Source organism: Azolla caroliniana, unplaced genomic scaffold (genome assembly GCF_043228905.1).
Source record: "Azolla caroliniana isolate FFs.n. ecotype wild unplaced genomic scaffold, voAzoCaro1.0.p SCAF_12, whole genome shotgun sequence".
Lineage (NCBI taxonomy): Eukaryota > Viridiplantae > Streptophyta > Polypodiopsida > Salviniales > Salviniaceae > Azolla > Azolla caroliniana.
Genome location: NW_028230447.1, coordinates 5275924 through 5299583, shown reverse-complemented (window position 1 = coordinate 5299583; position 23660 = coordinate 5275924). Strand labels below are relative to the sequence as shown.

At 42.2% G+C, this 23660-nt stretch overlaps 1 protein-coding gene across 1 annotated transcript; it reads left to right on the top strand.

The window, feature by feature from the left end:
- The first annotated feature begins 17842 nt into the window (after positions 1–17842).
- Positions 17843–20469, top strand: LOC147856929 (pentatricopeptide repeat-containing protein At2g03380, mitochondrial-like). Its single transcript, XM_087328582.1, has 2 exons — positions 17843–17978; positions 18077–20469. The coding sequence occupies exons 1-2, from the start codon at positions 17843–17845 to the stop codon at positions 20467–20469; spliced, it is 2529 nt and encodes an 842-aa protein (XP_087184708.1).
- The last annotated feature ends 3191 nt before the right edge of the window (positions 20470–23660 follow it).

The following is a 23660-nucleotide window of genomic DNA, read 5'->3' as shown; positions in this document are numbered from 1 at the left end:
GTGTTATATCCCATGCATGCCATCCTTTTGAAATAACTTGTTCTAAAAACGTGCCAAAAATTTGTTGCATATAGGCATCAAATAAGGAATGTAATAATAAAGAAGAATTAAACCTCAAAGGAACTTGATCAAGCAATGTTTTGTACATATATACCCCATGTTTATTGAACTCAAAACATATGGGAAAATGATCCGATGTCACAACCTCTTGCATAATTGACATATTAAGCATCAATGGAAAAAACAACTCATCATGCATAACATACATTCTATCTAAACTACTCCATGTTTCCTTATATTGCATAGACTGAAATGTAAACCCAACCTCATCTTGATGCAACCATTTCCATACATCCAACTTCAAAACCTCTGATGCCAATTTGTCCCAAACTGCTTGCTCAGGAGAATCCATCAATGAGAATCGTGAAGTAGATTGTGAAGCATCAACACACATATTAAAATCACCCATTAACAAACCAACACGGCCCACTAATAACCGTGGATACATTGAAGACCATAACTCAATGCATTGATTAGCATTATTGGGTGCATAGATTCCTTCCAACCATATCAAATCCTCAAAATACTTGGCTTCCATCACCAAAAAATGTCCATATGGATCATTATAGACTATATGTGGACAAAACAAATCACGAATAATCATGACAACCCTTGAGTAATGATGTGATAATTGTCCTGCATAATATGTGGAATATCCACGCAAATGGAACACAGATCTTGCTAAATCATGACACTTATGTTCAACTGCACATAAAACATCCCATTCTTTATCAAATAAAGTTTTCCATAATATATATTTCTTATAAGGAGAAGATGCCCCTTGCACATTCCATGATACCACTTTCATTTAACACATTTAGTAAGAACTTGCTCTTTATGAGCAAGTGTATTCATGAATGTACTAACTATTTGTTCAAGAGTTGCATAAGGATTCGTGTGTACTACATCCCCTCCAACAATATTAGGGTTTTGTTGTCTAGCTCCACAAGAACAAAGTTCTTGATTTAATTGAGGTCGTACCACCCTTCCTGAAGAATCAAATTTTAATTGGTTGGATAATCTTTGATTTCGTACTTGTTTCTGCCAAGGATTTTTCTTAAACCCCTCATTCAATCTCAAATTATCTTTTGGTAATGCCTTACCATTAATATTTTTTGTGTCCCTTTGTATGGCAACACCCTTCCCCTTTATCTTATGCTTCACTTGATGCAACTCTCCATCTTCAACATCTAGGTCATCATTAATGCATACTCCATTCTCCTCCCCAACACCTCTAACATGACCATGAACTTTAGGATCTCGCTCTAACCCATGAGATGTTCCCTCATCCATGACCATATCAACCATTTAAAACAATGTCCTGCGAAGGTATCCCATTGAAGCTTCAAACAAAATTGACCAAATCGAGATGTATCTATACTTAACCATCGTGGAAGTTTACAACTTGTATCCCATAACATGCAAAATCTACATTTGTTCAACGAATTAACAGGAGGACCAACCAAAACTTTACCAATTTGAGAGATCAATCATGGTAGTAAATCCCAAAAGAATGAGTTACTGCAATCAACGGTCGTGTAAAGAATGAAGAGATGGATTCTTGTGAAGCGGAAGAGATGTGAGTTATGTGTGTGTGTAAGAGAGAGAGAGAGAGAGAGAGAGAGAGAGAGAGAGAGAGAGTGAGTGAAACACAGAGAATACGCAAGGTAAGAGTATATTGACAAAGGAGAAAGACTCAACATTTTACAAAGTGGGTTTAGGGTGCTTTATGTAGTCACCCTCTCTCTTCATTAACTACAAGACTCATGGAGCATGGGGAATGTGAAAGCTCATAAGTTATGTGTCATAGAATATGATTCTATGACTCATACTAAATGCTAGAATACAAAGTGGTGACATAATGGTGACTCTTGACCGTTGGAGTGTCTCTTCACTCTCAAGGTGAGTTCACACACTAGACCAAGTTGAGCTTGATTCTCAACACGCCCCCTCAAGCTCAAGTCAGGTCGGTTTCAGATGGTATCCGAAATCCGCTTCAACTCGCGTTCTGCAGTCCGCGTCGACTCACATGTATGCGGAGTTGCGGAATCCGGGCTCCAGCTTGCGTTGTGCGTAGTTACGAAGTCTGTGCTTCAGCTTGCGTGCGTAGTTGTGAAGTCTGTGCTTCAGCTTGCGTCTTTCTTCGCGGTTGTGTTGCATGGTTGCGGAATCCACGCGTTATTGCGTAATGTCTTCAGTACTCCCCCTCAAGCTTGGCAGGTCAAGGATCGTCAATCCGAGATCGGTCATGAATTGCCATAGCTTGTCGGCTCCTAAGGCTTTAGTGAAGATGTCAGTCGTTTGAAGATTGGTGCTAATGTGTTGTAGGTCGACATCGCCAGCTAGAACGCGCTCTCGGATGAAGTGATAGTGCACTTCGATGTGCTTTGTCCGCGCGTGGAACACCGGGTTCCGAGCCAGATAAATATTGCTCATGTTGTCGCAGTAAAGGGGAGTCGGATCCTTGATGGGAATGCCCAAATCCTTCAAAATCCTCTTAAGCCATATGGCTTCACATGCAGCTACAGTTGCGCCCCTATATTCCGCCTCCGTACTCGAAAGAGCGACGGTAGGCTGCTTCTTGCTACTCCGGGATATTGCTCCGCTGCCGAGGGAGAAAACAAATCTGGAGGTTGATCTTCTATCTGTTGGGAGACAGGTCCCTCCGGATGGGAAGGGAGAAGAACAGTGATGATGAACAAACTCGGTCGAGGCCGAAAGGCCTCGGCCGAAACCGGATGAGGAGTACCCGGCTACGGAGAGCCGGATGGTGCAGACCCGGTGAGAACCGGATGAGGAGTGCTCGGCTACGGAGAGCCCGATGGTGCAGACCCGGTGAGAACCGGATGAGGAGTGCTCGGCTACGGAGAGCCGGATGGTGCAGACCTGGTGAGAACCGGATGAGGAGTACCCGGCTATGGAGAGCCGGATGGTGCAGACCCGGTGAGAACCGGATGAGGAGTACCCGGCTACGGAGAGCCGGATGGTGTAGACCCGATGAAGAGTGCTCACCGGATGAAGAGACATATTCGTAAATATGTTTCTGAGAGTCCATCATGGCTATATTTGTAAATAGCCAAAAAGTCATATTAGTATAAATATGACTTAGGGCAAACTTTTAGTTGTTGTTGTCATTCTTGTTGGTGCAAGGAGAGAGAGAGCGCGCGTAACTGTGTACAGAGAGAGAGAAAGAGGTCGTTGCCTCTATTGTAAACGCCGCCTGTGGCGAGGATCGTGAGCACGAGGTCGTTGCCTCCGTGAACTCACTGTTGTACATTCTAACATAGTGATAGTTTGCAGCCTGTGGGCTGCCGTGGTTTTTCCCTTAGTTTGGGTTTTCCACGTAAACATCCTGCATACTCGTCTCTTCTTCGTGTCGTTCATTATTTCCCGTTTTCTATGTATGATTCTAAGCTCGATTGTGGTCGAGCGTTGCGTATATGGAGCGTGCAGTTCCTGTCACTATCGGCTTTGTAGCCGGCCCAATCGGCGTCTCTGTATCCCTCGAGTCGTATTGGCATCGCGGTCTTGTAGAGGATGCCGCAATCCATTGTGCCACTCACGTAGCGTAGAACTAGCTTAGCGCAATCCAAGTGAGTATCACGCAGTGTTTGCATGAATTGGCTAAGGAGACCGACCGGATAACTGATATCGGGTCGTGTGATCATGAGGTAGATGAGACTCCCGATGAGTTGCCGATACTGAGTCGGCTCACACGCTTTGGTGCCGGAGTTCGCATCTAGTTTGAGATTACGATCAAGCGGGGTTGACACGGATTTGCACTCAGCCATCCCGAACTTGTATAACAAGTTGAGGATGTAGTGCCGTTGAGAGATCATGATTCCGGCCGGAGTCCGAATTACCTCGATGCCGAGGAAGTAGTGGAGCTCCTTCATGTCCGTCATCTCGAACTTGTCGGAAAGGAGGGATTTGACTTTATTGATTTCGACGAGATGCTTACCTCCAATGACTAGATCATCCACATATAAAATGATGATGATTGGACTTGCGGAATCGCTTCGTATGTAGAGGGAGTTGTCCGATTTCGACATACGGAAGCCGATTTGATGAAGATATTGCATTATCTTCGAATGCCAAGCATGCGGTGCTTGCTTGAGGCCATAGAGTGGTTTCTTGAGTCGGCAAACAGCTTTCGGATGGGTGCTCGAGTTGAAGCCGGGTGGTTGGATCATGTACACCTCCTCTTCTAATTCTCCTTGTAGAAAGGCGTTCTTGACGTCCATTTGATGGAGGTGCCACCCTTTCACCGCGGCAATCGCAATTACTGTCCACACCGTCGTCATCTTTGCCACTGGGGCAAAGGTCTCTTCGTAGTCAACGCCATGCGTCTGAGCGTATCCTTTGTAACGGTTTACAGAGCCATCGGCGTTATACTTCACCTTGTAGATCCATCTGCATCTGATCGCCTTTTTGTGTGGTGAGGTGGGAACGAGATCCCACGTCTCGTTCTTCCGTAGTGCTTGCATCTCCTCGTTCATTGCTTCGATCCATCGCGGGTCCTTTGCGGCTTCCGAAAAGGTTTCCAGCTCCCGTACTGTCGCTGCCTTCATCATAAAGGCGTAATGATACGCCATATAATCGTTGTAGCCGAATTGGCTTACGGGGTTCTTTTCATGAGTGGATCGACGGAGCTTTTCATTTGCAGAGATGAGGGCTTTCTTAGCTTTGATTGGTACATTGAAGCCGCCGAACTCACTATCGAGTGAGTGAGTCGATTCATCGTTGTCGAAGCGATCGTCTTCATATTCCACCATTTTGGCCTTGCCTTTGTCCATCTTCGGGCTAGGCCGTGATGTGCTTTGATCGCTCAAAGGCTCTTGTGGTCCACTCAGTCGGGTCGTGATCGGACTTTCTTCGATCATGCGTGTAGGGCAATCTTCATCCTCGATCTCTTGTTCGGCAGATTCCGGGACGAGCGGAGTCGGAGTTGGAGTTGTCTCTGGTGCGTACCAGGATGCGGACTCGTCAAAAACGACGTCTCGACTTACTCGAGATTTTCGAGTTGAGGGGTTGTAGCACTTGTACCCCTTTTGCTCCAATGAGTATCCTACGAGGATACATTTCTCCGACTTCGGGTCAAGCTTTTGACGCTTCTCGTCGGGGATGTGCATGTACGCTATCGCGCCGAATATCTGGATGTGCGATAAGTCCGACTTCTTTCCGAAGTATTTTTCGTGCGGAGTGACCTCGTGCACGCTGGATGTTGTGCACCGGTTCATTAGGTAGACGGCCGTATTTGCAGCTTCGGCCCAATATGACTTGGGCATATGCTTCTCGTTCATCATGGCCCGTGCTACTTCGAGGATGTGCCGATTTTTGTGCTCGGCTACTCCGTTTTGTTGTGGAGTGTGTCGGCAAGTGAATTCTCGCCGAATTCCTTCCTTTCGGAGATACGCCGTGAAATCGTCCGAGAAGTACTCATTGCCGCCATCCGATCGAAGGCATCGTACATGTCGGCCCGTGGCTTTCTCGACTTCATTCTTGAACTTTTGGAAGTGTCTGAACACTTCGCTCTTTGCAAGTCATTTTTAATGTATGTTTTCTTACCTCTTTCGCCGAACGGAACATTGCCGATGTGCCGAATCGGGTGCATAGTGTCATCTCCGGTTTCGACATAGCCGGGTCGCTCCGGCTCTCGAAGTTCGAGAAACCATTCTTTGTGGGATGTCATATGGTTTGAGGCTCCGGAGTCAACAAACCATACATCCTCTGGATTGAGGGCACTAGTTGAGGTAGAGGCTGACATAGAGTTTGCTCTGTGTTTCATCATGAACATTCCGCCACGGTCGGAGTTGTATGCGTACATTCCGTTATACTCTTCGTAGTCGGAATTGTGCGCGTAATTCGTGACTTGTCAGCTTGTAGAAGCCGATTCACACATCTTCTTTCGGCACTCTTCTTCGTGGTGGCCGAGCTTTCCGCAATATCCGCATTCGATTGCGTTTTGACGGCTCGGGCCGGAGTGGAAGCTCCCCCTTCTTGCGAAGGTTCCTCGTTGGCCTCCGTTTTGCGGCCGAAATTGGGAGTTGTTGTCGTAGGTCGGACCTCATCCGCCTTGTCCTTGGCCGAATCGGCCTCTCGCTCGTCCGCGTCCTCTTCCTCCATTAGAGTGCGTGTAGAGCATGTGGCCTTCCGACTCATTGCTCCTTGTACGCACGTGGTTTTCTTTGACCAATAGCATTGATTGGAGCTCGAAGAAGGAGGGAGATTTCTCCCGTGCTAGAACGGCGGTTCGCATCGCGCCGAACCGTGGTGCGAGGCCGCCGCCGTGGAGCACAACACACGATCACGATGAGGCGAATGGGCTAGATTGAGCTACCAAATCGCTTTGATACCATGTAAAGAATCAAGAGATGGATTCTTGTGAAGCGGAAGAGATGTGAGTTATGTGTGTGTGTAAGAGAGAGAGAGAGAGAGAGTGAAACACAGAGAATACGCAAGGTAAGAGTATATTGACAAAGGAGAAAGACTCAACATTTTACAAAGTGGGAAGAGGGTGCTTTATGTAGTCACCCTCTCTCTTCATTAACTACAAGACTCATGGAGCATGGGGAATGTGAAAGCTCATAAGTTATGTGTCATAGAATATGATTCTATGACTCATACTAAATGCTAGAATACAAAGTGGTGACATAATGGTGACTCTTGACCGTTGGAGTGTCTCTTCACTCTCAAGGTGAGTTCACACACTAGACCAAGTTGAGCTTGATTCTCAACAGGTCGCCCAAATTGAACATTGTTGTTTTAATAAATCTTTATAATCCACCACGGAACCCATTCCATCACATGCACTAATCTTCTATAAAAAAAGATCAGTACCTTTGCCATCAAAGTCATACGATGTTCTGACGATTGAAAAACCACATCATAGAAACCTCTTGGACCCACATAGACATCCTCAACACAATTAGGCATTATGAATGAATTCAACCATTGCTTAACCCATGATACCAAAGGAAGTTTGCTAGTGAAATACAAAATAACACCACGATCATAGAACCTGTCAAAAGTTGCTAACATAGACTTGGTCTCCATCACCACCTCTACAACATCCTCCTCCACACAATCTTTAGCATCTTTCTCATTTTTTTCCATAAAATCGGAAAGCAAAGCCTTAACAAAATCACAATGACTGTCAATATTATAATCATCTCCAATAACATCTTTCCCACCAAGAATAGCGGCATATGATGTTTTGTCATGTTCTGTAGAATCAATACACTTTTGCCTCAGAGAGTGAGTCTCAAAGAGAAATCAAGAAAGAAGTAGAAGCAAGTGACATTACAGAGTTCTCTCTCTTTATGGTTGAAATTTCGTGACTTCTCTAGCACTTTCAATTGCCACAAAAGAAGTCCTTTTAACCTTAGAACATATTCTCTCTCTCTCTCTCTCTCTCTCTCTCTCTCTCTCTCTCTCTCTCTCTCCACTTGCTTCTACTTCTTTCTTGATTTCTCTCTGAGACTCACTCTCATAACTAGTGCGAAAGAAAGAAAGAATTACAACTTGATCAAAGCAAGGGAGAGAGTGAATCTCATAACTAGTGTTTAATTGAATTACTACATTTTTTATAACTTTAGTTGCCATCAATGTGAAGTCATTGAGTTGTATAATCAGAGGTGAGGATGATGGCTCTACAACTGGCATGATATTGTCTAGAATTACAATGGAGTCAACAAATGTGGCCTCATAAATCACATGTGGTGTTAAAACAACTATCTACAGAGGTCATGTCTATGGTCGGTGTTATCTTAGTTCCACCTTGATACATGATGATGTAACTCATTAGTTATATCCACTGCAAGTTCATGACATCCATACTTTGTGTCCTCCCACATCTCTATTGCTACCTTCAAAACTAGGATATAGGTGGTTAAGTATCCAACACCTAGCACGTCGTCGTGGAGAACACAGTACCAATGAAGGACAAAGACCTCAACTAGCCATAGGAAAAGGAGTGCTAAATCTCTTTGTATCAAGGAGTGTAGTTAATAATAAATTACCTTCTTTGTCTTCACCTTCTTGTGTGTGTGTGTGTGTGTGTGGATGTAGCTTAGTTGGTAAGGTTGCCCAATGGAGACCAGGTGGTCATGGGTTCAACCCCTACATTCCATAGTGGCATCTAGTGAATTAAGAGATATATACGAAGTATATAATAAAGAGAAGTGAGAAAAGTGGGTTTCGAACCCAAGACGCAGTGCTTGTAGTGTTAACAACCTAGCACTAGGGTAAGCTAATTACGAGAGAGAGAGAGATACATATGTAACTCAATTGATAGGGTTGCCCAATAGAGACCATCAGGTCTTGGGTTCAATCCCTACCTTCCTCCGTGGCATATGTCTATGACACCTACTACACAGGCTACAAAACAAGTATCCAGAGAGAGAGAGGGATTAAGTAACTAATCCTCAAAGCTACGTGAATTAGTAGCTTGGAGGTGTTTGATAGCCACTTTTGCCAAGTTCACCACCAATAGGGACCACGTCGTTCCAAACCAAAGCTAACGACATCGATTAAAGGTAAAACTCCATTGATTCATAGAGGTGCTTCCATGAGGCACATGGAAACAACACATCTATATGGCACCATTTCCAAGGAATCTATCAACAGCTGAAACTATCGCATAGCTTTATGTAAGCTTGTGAGGCAAGCCACTTAACACATAAAATGCTACGAAAGAGAGGCGTTCACGATTTTGGTTTTATTTGCTAAGTTAAATTAGTTGTTCTAACCCATTTTCTACTTACCCCTGTTTTTCTTTTCCGCCCCTTTAATTGCCCGGATGTTCACATGCTAATCATTTTGTTTCACTAAGTTCTTCTAAAGGACTCCGTTTAGCTTTTCAATTATGAGAAAGAAAGTGTGGTTAGTGCTAATCAAATACCCTAAATACCCAAAACCTGAACCTAACTTTTGCCCCACTTTCCCTTGATGGATGCAAATTTCAAAATTTTGCCACCAAAAACCTCAAAGTTGTAATGGTCACAAGACCTCATGAGCTTTTGAGTCATCCTAAGCCGTCGAGTCATCCTGAGCCTTCGAGTCATCTCATGTTTTCAAGTCATCTCGAGCTTTCGCATTGCCCCCAACCTTCAAGTCCCTCCCACCCTTGGAGTCTCTCCCAACCTTCGAGTTCTCTTCCCCTTTGAAGTCCCTGCTATCCTTGGAGTTCCACCCAACCTTCAAGGTCCTGCCACCCTTCGAGTACCTCCCAACCTTCGAGTCTCACCCGATCTTTGAGTCCCTCCTAACCTTCGTGTCCCTCCCACCCTTCGAGTCCTTCCCAACCTTCGAGGTCCTCACACCCTTCAAGTCTCTCCCAACCTTCGAGAGTCCCTCCCAACCTTCACATCCCTCTCACCCTCCCACCCTTTGAGTCCTCCTCTCCTAAAAAGAAAAACGTGCATATAAGAGAAAAATGGATATAAATATAACCAAAAGTAAAATGGCTGGAACCAACTAAAATTGGGCTGATTTCATCAAATTTCGCACCCCTCACCCACAACTAAAATGGCTCGAGCTAACACAAATGTTGAAGCCAAATCCTCTAACCCCTCAAAGTATTATGGAGGCTAGTTGAAACCAAACATATGCCAAAATATCAATTTAACCCCTAGCCCCCCAATGAACACACCTCCCAAAATCACATCTCAACAAGTGGGTGTCCCCATGGATCGATAGAGCCTTGATTGGCATTATGAAGATACAATGCAAGAAATTGAGTTGTGGATACACCATAAAACAAGAAATTGAGTTGTGGATGTCATTATACTTAACCAAATGTGGCCAACCCTCATCCCTCATACGCGACATTGGGACAACACTTTCTAAATGAAAGATCGCATATTCCAAAACACAATAGAGACTCACGCTCTTTTAAGCCACAATACAAAATCAACACGAACGAGCCCCCTCTCAACACGGTTTAGAGTCCAACCCTCTCTCTTTCGCAATGAGTGGTAAACTTTGTAGTAGACAAGCCCAAGAACCATCACTTTCGGGAGTACACGATAATCATCAAAAGGCAAACCCAATCTCAATAAACGTCCTCACTCCTCACTGGATGTTGCCATATAATCAATACGATCTCTAGTTTCGTTGATGGAAGGAGAGAGACATACAACCAAAGGCCAAAGATGCCCAATGAACGATTGTGGAAAAAGCGTCACAATTACAAGGCTGGTGCATTGTTTCCTCGTATTCTGGGATGTCAAACCATTCAAGCAAGTAAATTGAGCATATGAACCAATCCTGGAAGCCAGAAGGTGGCAATATTTGGTCTCATGCTTGATAACCAAGCCAACATATGGTTTCGGACCCTCGCCGAAGACCTCGTGACTGATTTCAATTACATCATTGAGGACTTCCTAATCAACTTTGCTCGACGAGGGAACAAATGGAACCCAATCAACCAATTATTCTCCCTTAAGCAAGAAGTGAAGGAAACTTTTAGAGACTACATATGCCATGGAACTCGAGATTATTGTATCATTGACATATGCAAAATGCCTTTATTTTTATGTTTAGTATAGGGCTCAAAGACACATTCAACAAGAAAAAAGGATATTGGCATGATAATTCTCCTTGTTGGAGACTTTAGGGAGGTTGACTTAAGAGTAATTAAGTGTTTATAAGTTGGCAAGGTATCATATCTATCATTTAAATTGGCCTTTATCACATTGGATTATATCAATCCATAATGATGTATCTAGAGATGATTTTGTGGTGAGTTGTTAGGATATTATATTACATCGATTGTGATTCAATTTTTGTAATTAATAATTACTATTTATGTGATTATATAATATATATTTTAGCGTTCATAAAGAGGTCAATATTGACCCATGGGGCGTAAGTACAAAAGTTTTCTTCATGTGTGTTTCCTTCCTAAGAAGGGATATCCATACTTTGAAACACAAAGCCTTGATGTGTAAATAAGGCATGAACTCAACCTTCTAGGTGTTCTCTTTAGTGTGTCACTCAAGTCATCACCCCATCTTAATATATATCATCATAACTTTGACAAATTGCACCACATGCAAAGCATGTAAAAAACAAGTGATACTCATCCTCTACTAGCCCTTCCTTGTATGTCTTACATGCCTTTATATTTGACTAATTTTGATGCCATAATGCAACTTCAATACTTAGGTTGTGTCAATGTGATCGGGCATGAAGGAGTGTTAGGACTCTACAAGAGTTAAAATACTCATGTTAGTAATGAGATAATATTGAATATGATAAATAGGCCATCTTGCCTTACATAGAACACAATATTCATGATTGATATTTGCAATGTAATATTCTAATTTTGTTCTTTTAGCATCTTCCCACTTCTTCCTTAGTGGTTCCATTACTCTTTTCTCAATAACTACCTATTTCATAACATCACTTGAAAGCTCTAAGAGATCTTCCATATCCCATCTTTTGAACCATTTTTTTATGTCAACTACCCAACCGAATGAGAGAAATTTGCTCTTGTGATTCTTTTGTAGTTTACATCCAACATTCCAAGCAAGATGTGGTAATCTATTATTTGACATATTCTTGACTTTTTTAATTTATCTATATACTCTTTGTAGTGCCAATATCTCTATAGGTTGAATACAGTAACCATTCGGTTAAGTGCGGACTTTGAATGGAAAGAAGAAGTGCGCACTTAAGGCTTTTTTACTCAAAAAAAAATTTCCCCAATTTTTTCAGCACTTTTTCACTCGAAATTTTTTCTCTCTTCTAATTTTAAGAAAGCACAGCCCCCAACAACCATGAGATTCTCTTGAGTAGAAACAAAGATTTGTTGCAGATCAAGTGTGTATGGTTTTGCCGTGATGAAGTGATAAGTCAGCTCTGTAAAATTAGAAACAATTAATTGTATATAAAAGGCTTGTTTAATAAATAACCTTCATGATACAAAATTTTCAGATAAACATAATCTATGACATAGGCTCAGAAATACTAAAATGACCTAGTGGCCAAAGAACGGATACATGCATTACTAAGGTAGGAAATAACACAAGGATTACCTCGAAAATCGACAAAATATTTGGATCAAGAAACCCACCATCAAGCAATTATGTTAGGATCTTGTATGGTAAAACTTTTATAAAACTCTTGTTAAGAATTAGGTAAGTAATTAAGTATGGGTTAATTAGTGCCTAATTATGTGATTAAGTTAAACGGAAGATTATGTGATATGTGTGTGTATGTGTGTGAGAGGAAGAGAGAGAGAGAGAGAGAGATACACTTATGAACAACACAAGATGGGGGATGAGTAAGTATATTAAATTAGCTTCAACATCATCAAATACAATACCCACAATGAGGTATATATACATCTCATGTGCAAAGGTGCACATGTGTGAGTGGAATATATGTACTAAGGTGTAAGTCCTATATTAAATGTACTTAGGAGTGGAGGATTTAGAATATCCCACTTAAGTACAAGGTCCTATTTAAGGCGTTATAGTCAACACTTTAACTAGATTCTATCTAGGTAACTACGAAGTTACATGGTTGACTACCTAACTAAACTAAGTTGAGCTTGATCTCTCAACACGCCCCCTCAAGCTCAAGTATGGGGCATCCGATGTCCGCTTTGGCTTTCTACGTTCGGATCTTCGATTCGGTTGAATCGGTTTCGGCTTTGGATGGCCAATATTGTTTCTTTCGGCGTCGACTTCTTTGTGGCCGTTTCGATTCCTCCCCCTCAAGCCTGTGATGAAGGCTTGTCGTGCGAAATTGGCCGACTGCTTTCACCCATCGCGGGTTACAAGCTACTTCTATAGAGCTTGTTCGGCCGCTACCTTCATCGCGAAGGCGTAATGATAGGCCATATACTCGTTGTAGCCGAGCCAAGTGACAAGATTCTTCTCTCTAGAAGAGCGTTGAAGTTTTTCGCTCGCCGATGTGAGCGCCTTCTTTACTCTGGGTGTACACATGATGGGTACACCAAACTAACTATCTAGTGAGGGAGCCGATCCATCCAAATCATTGTCGTCGGGGTGGTTGACTTCGTATTCGGGCATCTTACCTTTGCCTTTGTCCAAGTTCGTACTTGGCCGCAACGTGCTTGGGTCGCGTGGGGGCTCTTGTGGCCCACTAGGCCTTGCTGTAATCATACTTTCTTCGAACATGTGTTCGAAGCGATCTCCATCTTCTACCTCTTGTTCGGCGGATTCCGGGTCGAGCGAAGTCAGAGTTGAAGTTGTCTCTAGTGCGTACCACGATGCGGACTCGTCAAAGACTACGTCTCGACTTACCCGAACCGCTCAGGTAGAAGGGTTGCAGCACTTGTATGCCTTCTTCTCAGACGAGTATCCTATGAGGATACATTCCTCCTACTTCGCGTCGGGCTTCTGTCAGCTTTCGTTCGGGATGTGTGCATTCGCAATGCTTCCAAACACCTTGAGGTGCGACAGGATCGACTTCCTTCCGACGAGGAGCTCGTAGGGAGTTAGCTCATGCACTCCATCATTGGTGCATCGATTTATGAGATAGACGGTCATGGATACCGCTTCGGCCCAATAGAGGTTCGGCATGTGCTTCTCATGCATCATGGTGTGTGCCACCTCGAGTATTCGCTGATATTTCCTTTCGGCGACTCCATTTTGTTGGGGTGTGTGTCAGCACGAGAATTCTCTCCGAATGCCTTCACTTTGGAGGTAGGAGGTGAATTCATCGGAGAAGTACTCCTTGCCTCCATCCGATCGTAGGCATCGAATGTGCCGACCGATTTCTTTTTCAACTTGCCCCTTGAGCTTTTGGAAGTGGGAGAACACTTCACTCTTCTTCTTCATCGGGTAGATCCACACGTAGCGCGAGTAGTCATCGATGAATGTTATGTAGTATCAGCACCCGCCGATCGTCGGCATTTGAGCCGGTCCCCATACATCCGAGTGTATGATGTCAAGGAGCCCTTTGCTTGCGTGGCTCTCCTTCTGGAATGGGAGTTGATGTTGTTTGCCGAGTTGACACGCTTCGCATACTTGGTCAACTCGTTTCGACTCGAATGTCGAAAGTCCGATGACGACTCCCTTTGTTTGCATAGCTCGAAGCCGTTGGAGGTTTATGTGGCCGATTCTCTTGTGCCACAACTCGATGCTTGTCTCGGTTTTGAGACTTTTAGCGTACATTGCCGATTTCACCTTGTTTGAATCGAGGATGAACATTCGGCCGTCTCTCCGCCCCTTAGCTATGTGTCAGCCATCTTTCTCAATGAAACAACCTTCGTTGTTAAAGCCGACTTGGATGCCTTGCTCCACGATTTGGCCGACCGAGACCAAATTCTTCGTTATTGTGGGCACGTGCAATATATTCTTGATGCAAGTTTGCTCGCCTTATTTCCCGAATGGGACATTGCCGATGTGTCGTATGGGGTGGGTGGTGTCGTCTCCCGTCTCTATGAAGCCGGATCGATCCAGCGTTCGTAAATAACGAAACCACTCTTCATGAGATGTCATGTGATGTGAGGCGCCGGAGTCGACGAACCACATGTCTTCCAAGTTGGAGGTGCTTGCGGAGTTGGAGGCCGACATAGAGATCTCTCTATGCCTCATTACGAATAGTCCGCCATAATCATCGTATTCGGAGTTGACGACGTAATTCGTGTGTTGTCAACTTGTGGAAGCCAACTCACTTCTTCTTTTTCAGCATTCCTCCTCACGGTGGCCAATTTTGCCGCAATAGTTGCAAGTTGTGGGCCTCGTTTGTCGACCATGTTTGGTGTGGAAGCTCCCGCTTCTTCCGAAGGTTCCTCGATGGCTTCTGTGAAGGTTTGAGTTCCCTTCGTGTGATGGGTCGAATTGACCTCTTCTACCGTCGTGCCCTCCTCCTCGGACACCGTCCGAATTCGAGAAGAACATTTGTCCTTCCGACATCTTGCTTTTGGTTCGGGCGTGGTTCTCTTCGACCAATAGCATTGATTGGAGGTCAAAGAATGAAGGAGGGTTTCCTCTCGCCAAGATTGTCGTCCGTAATGGATCAAATCGTTGTGTGAGGCCGCCCAAGCATACTTGAACCATCTCGTCTTCGTCGATGTTTATTTTGATGGAGCCAAGCAAGTCACAAATGCTCTTGATCTTGGCGGTGTAGTCCGACATGGACATGTCTTTTTGCCGAATGTTGTTCAACTCTTGTCAGAGTTGAAGCTTTCGGGCGGTCGTGTTGGCGGCGAACATTTTCTTTAAGTTCACCCACGCTTCTTTAGGCGTCTTGGCGTCTCGAATATGGCTAAGCATGTGGTCGTGGACACATGTTGCCAAGCAATACATGACTCGACTTGCCGCTTGCTCCCATGTTGCGTAGTCGGCGTTCTTTGAGTTAGGTCGATTTTCTTGAGAGTTGTTGATGTAGCTCCAATACCCTTGGCCAACGAGGTATTGGGTCATCTTGTACTCCCAAGATGAATAATTGCTCCGGTCTAGCTTTTCACTAGGGAGTGAGGTACCCATTTGTGTATTCATGTTGATTGTAGTATCTTCTCTTCTTTTGCTTTTCTTCCTTCGATCATGTACACGTGCTACGTAGCGGCACTACAGTGTAGCCGATAGCCGGATTTTGTCGTCGGCGTCTCGAACACACAATCATGGAGTCGGGTGGGCTGAGTGGATTTTCTAAACCACACGCTTTGATACCATGTTAAGAATTAGGTAAGTAATTAAGTATGGGTTAATTAATGCCTAATTATGTGATTAAGTTAAGCGAAAGATTATGTGATATGTGTGTGTATGTGTGTGAGAGGAAGAGAGAGAGAGAGAGAGAGATGGGGGATGAGTAAGTATATTAAATTAGCTTCAACAACATCAAATACAAAAATACCCACAATGAGGTATATATATACATCTCATGTGCAAAGGTGCACATGTGTGAGTGGAATATATGTACTAAGGTGTAAGTCTTATATTAAATGTACTTAGGAGTAGAGGATCTAGAATATCCCACTTAAGTACAAAGTCCTATTTAAGGCGTTATAGTCAACACTTCTAACTAGATTCTATCTAGGTAACTACAAAGTTACATGGTTGACTAACTAAACTAAGTTGAGCTTGATCTCTCAACAACTCCACTAAACAACAACTCATAGGAATTACCTCAAAGGAAGAGAAGAAAGAAGAAGAAGAAATGTTTAATAAAGATTAGTGAATCTTCAAACGAAAGATTTTGAAGCCATTAATTTCTATTATATGTAGAAAGAGAATAATTAGAGAAGAAGAAGAAGAAAGAAGCCATTTTTCTTTACACATAGATTAGAGAGAACTTAGAAGAGAGAAGCTAGAACAGAGAAAGACTTCAGAGATGGAAAAGAGCATTTTTTTAACATCTCAGGCTAGGCCTTTACTGAGCAACCTCACTATACAACCACTACATACAACAAAAATACATACAAATAGTGATTTGCCAACTTTGATTTTCTTCACATCATTTAGTAACTGAGATCAATCGTGTAGTTGGAGTATCTAAGAGTGTATATGCAAACTTTGCCATGTAGTGGTAGAATTTGATGTGCACATATCATATACATATAGAAATGATCATGAAATGCCCTAGGCATCACCTTGATGTAATTTCATCATGCAACAATATATTTTTTTGATCTGGATTTTAACATCTATAAAATGTGCACTTAATAGAATGACACACTTAAGTGGGCATACACTTAACCAAATGGTATTGTACTTGTTTCTAAGAGCATAACTTGATAGGAGGTGGTGGATTTAACTCCCAATTGTCTCCTTAAAAACATCTTTTGAGGCACACACACACTCACTCACTCACTATGGTGAATCATCCGATGCTTGTTTCTTTACACACACCTAGTTGTGCCTACCTAATTCATAGAGCCTCACGCGTAAGCGCGCGCGTGCACACACACACACACTATTGCCTCAATGAAATTCCATGCCATAGAAATCAATAAATCTAGGTGCACACAAATCGTGGCCCTCAACAAATTAACAAAATTCCAGTGGACATGGAAAGAAATGAAATTATGAAATTATTTCTTCAACTTAGACCATCAAACAAGGCACAACCTTTCGATTTCAAAGATTTTCCTTTCCACACACATACTATGAATGGAGAATTTGTTTTTGTGTTATTTGGGGTTGATAAGGGGATAGTTTGAATCACCTCTTATAAATGTCAATTTGATGAACTCACATAGATCATAGGCATTCTCTTCGATAATCTCATTAATAGATATTCATGAATTGATTGATGTTTGTCTAGCCTAAAAAATAGCTAGTCTAGTACTCATGTAACCCCCCCTTTGGATGTGTTAGTTTAACACTCAAGGAAACAAATCTTTCATTACAAGACACACTCCACTCACAATGAGTAGGAAATTGCATATGCCAAGCATGGTTCTCATTTGGAGGCGAGTGTCACTCGTCCAACTTAATTTGCTTCTGCTACGAGACCACACTCCGAGACTTGGTTATTAGGGTCTCGTTCATACTACCCCATGATTTGCAGCTAATTTCGTCGACAACGACAGGGACTTCGTCGATCACCAAAGTCTCACATATCTTATCCTGCATCCCCTTATCTCCTTCGCCTTCAACCAGACCATGCTTGGAACCGAATCTACCTCTACCGAGCCATGGTTACACGGAAAATTAGCCATGGTACGGTCAATGGGCAAATTTACCATACCATGGTATGGTTAGTGGGCGAATTAGCCATGGTATGGTTAGTGGGCGAATTAGCCATGGTATGGTTAGTGAGCAAATTAGCCATGGTATGGTTAGTGAGCAAATAAGTAGCCATGGATCCTGAGCAATCAGGGCTTTTCTTCTTCAATACTGCTTTGCATGGATTCCAGCAGAGCATTGCAAAGATGAAATGCCACATGATTACACAGGCATCAATACTGCTCCTTTTCTTCTTCTTTTTCTTCGTCGGTTCATCCAATCCCTTGCACAGAATAACAGCCTCCGAAGTCATGTGTCTAGCAGTCATTCCCAGCTTAATAAGCTCTCTAAATCTGGGCATCTTTCAGACGCTAATGAGATGCTCCAAGGAATTCCATACAGAGATGTTGTATCATGGAACATGCTCATCGCCAGGTATACTGCTCAGAATGGTCTCAGCGGCAGAGCGTTTGAATGCTTTCATAGGATGCAAAGTGCTGAGGGCATCTCTCCGAACCCAATCACTTTCGTTTGCATTCTCAAAGCTTCTGGTGGGTTGGGGTTGATAAATGTGTGTAAAAGGGTGCATCTTTGGGTCATTTGGTCGGGCTTCTTGCCAAAACACATCGTGCTTGGCACTGCATTGGTGGACATGTATGTCAAGTGCTCCAAGATGGATGATGCCGATGAAGTATTTCACCGACTTCCGGAGAGAAATGTTGTTACTTGGAGTACACTCATCGGGGGGTATGCCCGGCTCGGCCTTGGTGACATAGCTTTAAAGTACTTCCGTCTTATGAGGGATGAGGGGAATACTCCGAATGTTGTGACCTTTACTTGCGCCCTAAAAGCTTGTGGAAGCATTGGATCCCTGAAGCTGGGAGAAGACATCCATGCAGAGGTCAAAGATCAGGGCTTATTGGGTTCGGACATCATGCTCGGGAACACTTTAGTGGACATGTATGTCAAGTGTAGAGAGTTGGGAAAAGCTGAAGATGTTTTCCTAGAGCTTTCATGGCGAAATGTTTACTCGTGGAGTATACTTATAACGGGGTATATTGACCGTGGACTCTGTAATGCAGCCCTGAAATGCTTTAGGCAGATGCGCAGCGAAGGCATCTTCCCAAATGCTGTAACCTTTAGTTGTGTTTTGAAAGCTTGTGGAACTATAGGATTGATCAGAATTGGAGAAGAGATACATGCTGAGGTCAATGAGCATGGGTTTATGAAGGTAGATACCATTGTAGGTACTGCATTGGTGGATATGTATGCTAAATGTGGCGTGCTCAAGAAAGCGCACGAGGTACTTAAAGGGATTCCTGAACGGGATGCTGTGTGTTGGAGTGCTCTGATTGCAGGGTATGCTCAGCATGGACGAACCAATGAAGCTCTTGAATGCTTTGTGCAAATGCGAGGTGAGGGGATTGCACCAAATGCTGTAACATTTAGTTGTATCCTGAAAGCATGTGGTAATGGGGGACTTCTGGATATGGGAGAAAACATACATTCTGAGCTCAAGCAAAAGGGTCTATTGGAAAAAGACTTAATGCTGGGCACTGCATTGATGGACATGTATGCTAAGTGTGGCATGCTTGAAAAAGCTCACGAAATATTTGCAAAACTTCCAGTGCAGAATCGGGTGGCGTGGTGTGTACTTATCACAGGGTATGCCCAGCATGGACTTGGTTATGATGCACTAAAATTCTTCTGGCAGATGCGGCATGTGTGTCTTGATTATGACTCAGTTGCCTTTATCTGTGGGCTAAAAGCATGTGGGAGCATAGGATGTCTTGACATTGGAGAAGAGATACATGCTGAAATTAAGGAACTGGGGTCTTTAGAGACAGAAATTGATGTTGGTAATGCATTGCTGGAGATGTATGTCAAATGTGGTGCATTGGAAAAAGCACAGGAAGTGTTTCAAACACTTTCAGAACATAATGTGGTGCTTTGGAACATACTCATATCAGGGTATGCCCGACAAGGCCTTAGTGTTGCAGTTATGAGAAATTTCAGGCAGATGCTGAATGAGAGTGTCTTTGCAGATGTGGTCACTTATATTTGTGTTTTAAAATCTTGTGGAAGTGAAGGATCTGTGTCGATAGTAAAAGCAATACACACCGAGGTAAAGGAGCAGGGATTATTACTCCAGAAAGATCTGATGCTTGGCAATACATTAGTTGACATGTATGCCAAATGTGGTCTGCTTGAAAAAGCAGCCGAAGTATTTGAGGAGCTTCAAACTCGGGATACTGTTTCTTGGAATGTCCTGATGGCTGGGTATGCTCAGATGGGTCAGGCCAAAAGGGCTTTTGAGCTGTTCAACAAAATGAGAGGTGAAAACATTATGCCAAATTTGGCTAGTTTCATTATCCTGCTATATGGATGTAGTCATGCAGGGCTGATCGAAGAAGGGCATGTGGTCTTTTATGGTGTGTGTGCTGTGTATCAACCATGCGCTGTAGAATTCTACACATGCATGATCGATCTTTTGGGTCGTGCAGGAGATTTTGACAATGCCAGATTTGTCGTCGATAAGATGCCATTTGCAGATTATCATCCATTACTATCCACACTTTTGGGTGCTTGTCGGACATGGGTAAATGTGGAGCTTGGAAGGTCGGTCTTCGAAGAAATAATACAGCTGGATAAAATGTGCGGTGCTGCATATATCTGCATGGGAAATGCATATGAAGCTGCTGGCATGCACCCGGAGGCAAGTAGAGTTCAAACCCGGAGGGTGAAAAATAATGCTTGTTAAAAAATAAAAATTTGCTTATGAACAATATGTATTATGTGCATGATCTTACCCCATCACCCACAGCAAGCTCAATCTTCCAATTGTGTGTGAGAGAGAAAGAAAGCTATATTAATGTCTTCTATGACCAAATTTGGTCCATGAGACAATTGGTTACAACTTACAATAATGGGATGTGTCCCCGATCATCAAAAAAAACTAAAAACATAGATAAAAGAAATGGAGAGAAATAGAGAGATAGAGACCTTAAATAGATGTAGCTCAGTTGGTAAGGTTGTCCATTGGGTTCAACCCTGACATTCTAAAGTGGCATCTAGTAAACTACGAGGATATGTATGGCGTAATAGAGAGGTGAAAACATTGGGTATAGAACCCATAACATGCTAGTAATCTAATGACTTACCACTAGGGTAAGCTGATTACAAGAGAGAATGAAAAGCAAAGACAAGTTTGCCTTGAAATTGCAAGGGCTGGAGTTCTCAAGGTCTAGTCCTCACCTCGCTTTTTAGAAAAGCGAAAGAAAACAGGCTATAAAGATAGAAAATTTAAAGAGGAAAATAACGAGGCCAACACTTAATTTGGACTTTCCTTCAAAAGATGATGACCCCTCTACTTTGTTGCCTTGTTGTAACCTAGTCCAACCTCTTAAACAAATGTGTAGTGGCTTGCTTTTTCTTCCCCCAATGTAGAATGTAACCCATCCTTTTATAAGCCTTTTCCTCCAAAGCATGACACAACAATAGGTAAACGAACACCATTTCACTCTTGGCATTCTTTTTTTTCCTTATCTTGTCACTGTTTTTTCTTCACACGTATTGCTACTTTTTCCTCCACTTGTCATTGCTTATTTCTTATATCTTGTTGTGGCTTTTATCTTCACACTTAGTGTTGTTTTATATACTTATGCTTGTTGTTTTCTTTACACATGTAGATGCTTTTTTCTTAATTCCTCTCTCTATTAGGTGTGCCGTATCTTATCTAGAAAGATTTATCCCCAAGCTACATGTATGACATTCTTAAATTTACAATTATGGCCTAAAACATATTCAACTCTCCTAGAACTTGGATGTCTTCCACTTTTGATTCAAAATCATTTGCGCACTTGTAATCAAAAGAGGAAAGGAGAGATATTTACCCTCTCTTGTAACTTGTCAAGTACTTAATATAAAATCAAATGAATTTGACTCTTATTTTTTTTCGTTCTCCCTCAATATTCAGTATTGAACTAAGATTCTACTAATAAGTATTAATAAGTGATTAATTATGTACATGATTAATTGTGTAGATTAACTAAAGGAGAATCACTACTAAGTGTGTATCGATGTCCACTTCACATTGTAGCATTCGAGAAGGTAACTTCCTCTTAATGCTTGTCAAAATTTGGCAACCACCTCAACAAACTATTCACAAATATCTAAGGGTCAGGACCCTTAGAGGATGAACTAGTCATTTTGTGCTTGGCCCCTAACAACAAGCTTGTCATATTGACTAAAAGCTTGTCCTTGTGGCCATCATCTTCACTAATTTACATTGTCTAGACCCTAGAGTAGTTGACCATTGGAGAACAATACTTTACGAACACAATCAATACTTGATGACCATGGTGGAAAGAAAACAAAATACAATAGACATTTGGTTAAGTGCGCACTTCGAATGCAAGGAAGAAGTGCACACTTAACTCAACTACGCACTTGGGGCTTTTTAAGTCAAAAAAAAAATCCCCAAATTTTTTTCTCTCTTCTCTTTTGCAAAAAGCGCAACCCAACCAGGCATCACAAAGACCCTCTCTTCTTCTGTAATAAGCTAGTTGATGCTCCTAACGCTACTCCAATCCACGTCACTCACCACGTTCTTGTTCCTCAATTTGTCTTTAGGTATGTATTTTATTTTCAGTTTGTTTTTTTGTGTCTATGACTCTGAATGAATATGAGAGAAGGAAGAGAAAGGAGGTTCTAATTTTGTGCATAATTTAGATAGAAATGTGTTAATTGTTTGGAAATTGTGCATGATATCTTTAGTTTGATATTCACATATTTTGTTGTAGTTGATATGGCATGTGTTTTAGGAGAAATAATCCACATATGTGGCTGAAATAGGGTAGGGAAAATATCCATAAGTAGGGTTTTGAATCCACAAAATTGATTGATCGCTTTCCCTTCTTGTACATATGTCCACATAATAAGTTATTAATCGATTAATAGTTTTCCCTTCATGTTAGTCCACACAATAAGCTATTTATCGATTAATTGATTAGAAGTTTTCTCTTCATAGACCCATGCCCAACCTATTTAATGGTAGCATTGGATTTGTGGTTCACATCATCAGTCTTGCTCCAAAGCAAAGTTTCAACGAAATTAGGTCAAGATTGTATCCACATCCTCACATGTGTGCCTCCTTGATGGATAATACTCCAACTTAATTAGAGAAGACCCAATTCATTCATCTATGAATTTTAAGCTATTTGTGACTTAAATAAGGTCGTATACATTAAATGTCAAAGGGTTTAAACCTTCAAAAGGTTTTTGTACATCTACACTTGATTGGTAGGGAACGAAATATTGAGGTGAATTTAGCTAATTAGCATTGCATATTACAGAGATGAATTCAACCCATAAGCTAGGTGCTAGACTTCTCTTCGGGTTGATGAACAAAGGCTACAAATTTTGGAGTTAGTGGAATAACCATCATCTCCTTCTCTTTGTAACATAGGTAGACAATTTGATGTAAGTGAATCCGCTATTAGAAGTTTGATCAAGAAGAAGGATGAGATATGATTGTGTGTTCAACAAAAAGATCACAATGCAAGAAACAAAACTTTTAGAGGATCAAAAGGAAAATATCTTGAATTAGAAGAATGTTTGTATGCTTATATTGATGCATCTCCTCGACTGTCAATTGCATTGCCTCCATCTGTTATGATGGAGAAGGCTCGACGATTGGCGGTAGAAATGAATATTTCTGATGATGAGTTCAAAGCAACTTGGGGTTGGTTTAGGAAATTTCGTCATCACCAATGTTTGAATACTATTAATTTATATGGTGAAGGAGGGGCAGTTGATAGAAATGACCCTGAATTGTTGGCTTCTTTGGAAAGGCTTTATGCTATAGTCAATGATTATGATCCTAGCAATGTTTACAATATGGATGAAACTGGTTTGTTTTTTCCCATTTTTTCGATTTGCTCCAAGATACAC

Bases quoted from the DNA above. Each gene is read 5' to 3' on its own strand.
- LOC147856929 (XM_087328582.1), top strand. From the start codon at position 17,843: ATGGATCCTGAGCAATCAGGGCTTTTCTTCTTCAATACTGCTTTGCAT. The intron at 17,979-18,076 runs GTTCATCCAATC...GGCATCTTTCAG, and splicing joins CTTCTTCTTTTTCTTCGTCG to ACGCTAATGAGATGCTCCAA.